The sequence below is a fragment of the Carya illinoinensis genome, chromosome 16 (genome assembly GCF_018687715.1).
Source record: "Carya illinoinensis cultivar Pawnee chromosome 16, C.illinoinensisPawnee_v1, whole genome shotgun sequence".
NCBI lineage: Eukaryota > Viridiplantae > Streptophyta > Magnoliopsida > Fagales > Juglandaceae > Carya > Carya illinoinensis.
The window spans coordinates 10,487,969-10,490,951 of NC_056767.1; the positions used below are offsets into that span (position 1 = coordinate 10,487,969).

Consider the following 2,983-nt stretch of genomic DNA (forward strand, 5'->3'; position numbering starts at 1 on the left):
GGACAGAGTCCTCTGCGTTCAGCTATATATACCATACAATTACTCCTCTGTATAAACATAACATCGTCCCCAAACTTACATAGAAACTACCCTTAAGAGTTCCTGCATTCAATATCCTTCTTCTCTCGCAGAAACACCAATGGGGAAAGAAATTTCAGAGCTGTTTCTCCTTCTCCTTTTGATCTACTCGGGTACGTAAAATCCTTCCTTAAAACCTAATCTAGAGTTTATTTTTTGTTTATGATTTGTATACAAGAATATGCAGTGCAATATTAACCTTCTGAACTCATTCTCTTCACCTTCTCTCTCGTCTCTCCCCCAACTCTTTATTATAGCTGGTCCTCTTGATTGTCTTTCACAAAATTTGCATTGCTTTTTTCTTGTTTATCATGGTACCAGCAATCTCATTTAGAATGGTTAGGAATTTTGCATTTAGTGCGTCTAAAACGACTTTCTTTAGATCAGTGACCAAATTTTTTACAAATGAGACAATGATTACTGGTGGCACCTGGTTTTCGCTGGTATTTTTATCCACTTCTTCCTCTTCCTTGCTTTTGCCCATTTTTATCCACGTCTAAGTTTTGATTGAAATGATTGCTCCAAAGGGAAAATCTACTCATTCTTCATTCGTGTGCTTCAAGAGATCCCATCAACTTTCAACAAAGGATTGAGAAGCTTACTCCTTTGTGTATTGTCAAATTGTAGGTACTACGGCTTCGGCAGCCATTCTTTCCTTTGAGAATCAATGTGGCTACACGGTGTGGCCCGCAATTGTCTCCGGAAATGGTCCCACCCTCAGGGATGGCGGGTTTTCCTTGGCAGCGGGAAAATTGGTCCAGCTCATTGCCGACCCTGGCTGGTCCGGCAGGGTCTGGGCCCGAACTGGGTGCAACTTCGACTCCTCAGGCAACGGTAAATGCCTCACCGGTGATTGTGGCTCGCTGAATTGCATCGGAGACGGCCAGCCACCTGTCACGTTAGCCCGGTTCATCATCGCATTGGGAACCACCGACAATAACTTCTACGATGTCAGCCTGGTCGACGGCTACAACGTCGGCATCGGCATCAACGCCACCGGCGGAACAAGTGACTGCCAGTACGCCGGCTGCATCGCCGACTTGAATGGCAACTGTCCGCCGGAGTTGCAGGTGGTTAATGTTTCTGGCTCGGTGGTCGCGTGCAAGAGTGCGTGCGAGGCGTTCAACGCCGCACAGTTTTGTTGCGCTGACGATTACTCAACGCCGCAAACTTGCTCACGGACTCAGTACTCTGAACACTTCAAAAAAGCATGTCCGAACGCGTATAGCTACCCTTACGATGATGTTTCAAGCCGTTTCACTTGCTCTGGGTCGAATTACTTGATCACGTTTTGCCCAACAGAGTCGTGAGCATTATTGACAGATTTAGGAAGTGCTGCTCTGTTTATGGTTTTCTTTGGTATATAATTGGGTGGAAGAATAATTTATTGTAAGAATATGATGATGTCTTTTTTTTCTTGACAAGGGTTTTCAAGAGTATTTCCCCCACCTCCGAGATTAGTAAGAATTTGTTCTTGGAGATCTGGTGTCAATAAAAATATATATATATATATTTTCTATTAAATAAACTCGTATAAGGTTAGCTTCACTCGATTAACATTTGTGTAAACAAGTTTGTATAAAACTTGCCTAAACTCATTAGCTCCCTCAAACGCACGTATTATTTATGGATATAGCTCACCAGATATGGCATACGTAGTAGCTATGAAGAATGCCTATATGATATATGTATGAATGGTTAAAGAAGATCTGTACTAGGCTACTAGCAGAGCATGCCATGGGGTTTCAGACCGGTTCTGGCAGCTGTTCCGGCCCCAGACCGAACTGATGGTCAGATTCTTGCGCACCACTCAACCATTACCAGTGGTGAAATGCTGGAAAAAGGGAAATAAAACGGAATGAATTAGGATTGAATCAAGTGAGTTTTGAAGGGGATGCTAAAGTTGTTGTAGATGCTGTCAACTCCAAAAATGAAGATAACTCTTAGCTTGGTTGGAGACAGGATTTGCAGCAGCGCGCTGATGGTGCTTAATCCAGCATGGCGACTTTCTTTAGTACAACGGTCTGCTAACAAAGTTGCTCACATAGCAGCAGCTAAGTTAACAATCAGTGATGTTAGTTTGTATGGTTTAAGTTTTTCTCATCAATGAAATTGTTGTAATATATATATATATATATACACACAATTTGTATAAATAAAAGTATACAAGTATGGAGCGGAGTGGAAGAAATGCAGGTGTTGGGCCCAGCATGCCCCCTGCCCCAGCTAGGGGGCTAGATGCAGGTGGGTGGCCCTGTCACCCTCATTTGGCGGATGGGGACGGGTGGGTGGCCCCGTTGCCTACCCCTACCTCATCTTGTGTCCTGCACCTTCTCCTACAACCCACCAACACAAAATCTCACGCATACTAGGATATCATACGCGTAACCAGTCCGAGTAGGACCGACTTTGAGTAATGCGGTTTCCTATAGTGAAGATAAACACAAATTTGACGTCTGAATTCGCATACGAAACGCTTGACCCCCGTTTTATTAGAGGAAATAGAAGAAAAGTCCAATTTCTCTACTATTCGGAGTTGCTGTCATGACAAACGTCGTTGTGGATAGAGACGAACAAGCAAAAGGAGACACGGAACGAGAAAAAAAAAAAATTTATACTCTTAACCTGATTTGTAGAACACCACATTATTAATAATTTAAAATAAATATTTATTAGATTTTAATAAAAGAGAGATATAAAAAATATTATAAAAATAAAATATTATTTTATTTTAAAATTTAAAAAAGTTCAATTATTTTTTATTTTTTATTTAAAAATTTAAAAAAGTTAAAATGATTAGTTTAAAAATATTATAATAATTAGTTTAAATGTGTTTGTGATTGACTGATATTCGGAAAGCAAATGAGATGAGATTGAATGAGATGAAAAGCTTTTCCTAACATCC

General features: G+C 40.9%; 1 protein-coding gene across 1 annotated transcript; it reads left to right on the forward strand.

Annotated features, from left to right (window-relative positions):
* LOC122298588 (pathogenesis-related protein 5-like) lies at positions 1 to 1,626 on the forward strand. Its single transcript, XM_043108408.1, has 2 exons — positions 1 to 191; positions 706 to 1,626. Exons 1-2 carry the CDS (start codon positions 140 to 142, stop codon positions 1,386 to 1,388), a joined length of 735 nt encoding a protein of 244 aa, XP_042964342.1. The 5' UTR covers positions 1 to 139; the 3' UTR covers positions 1,389 to 1,626.
* Positions 1,627 to 2,983: the final 1,357 nt, after the last annotated feature.

Coding starts and splice junctions, on each gene's coding strand:
- LOC122298588 (XM_043108408.1), top strand. CDS start 140: ATGGGGAAAGAAATTTCAGAGCTGTTTCTCCTTCTCCTTTTGATCTAC. Junction 192..705: donor TCTCCTTTTGATCTACTCGG/GTACGTAAAATC, acceptor GTCAAATTGTAG/GTACTACGGCTTCGGCAGCC.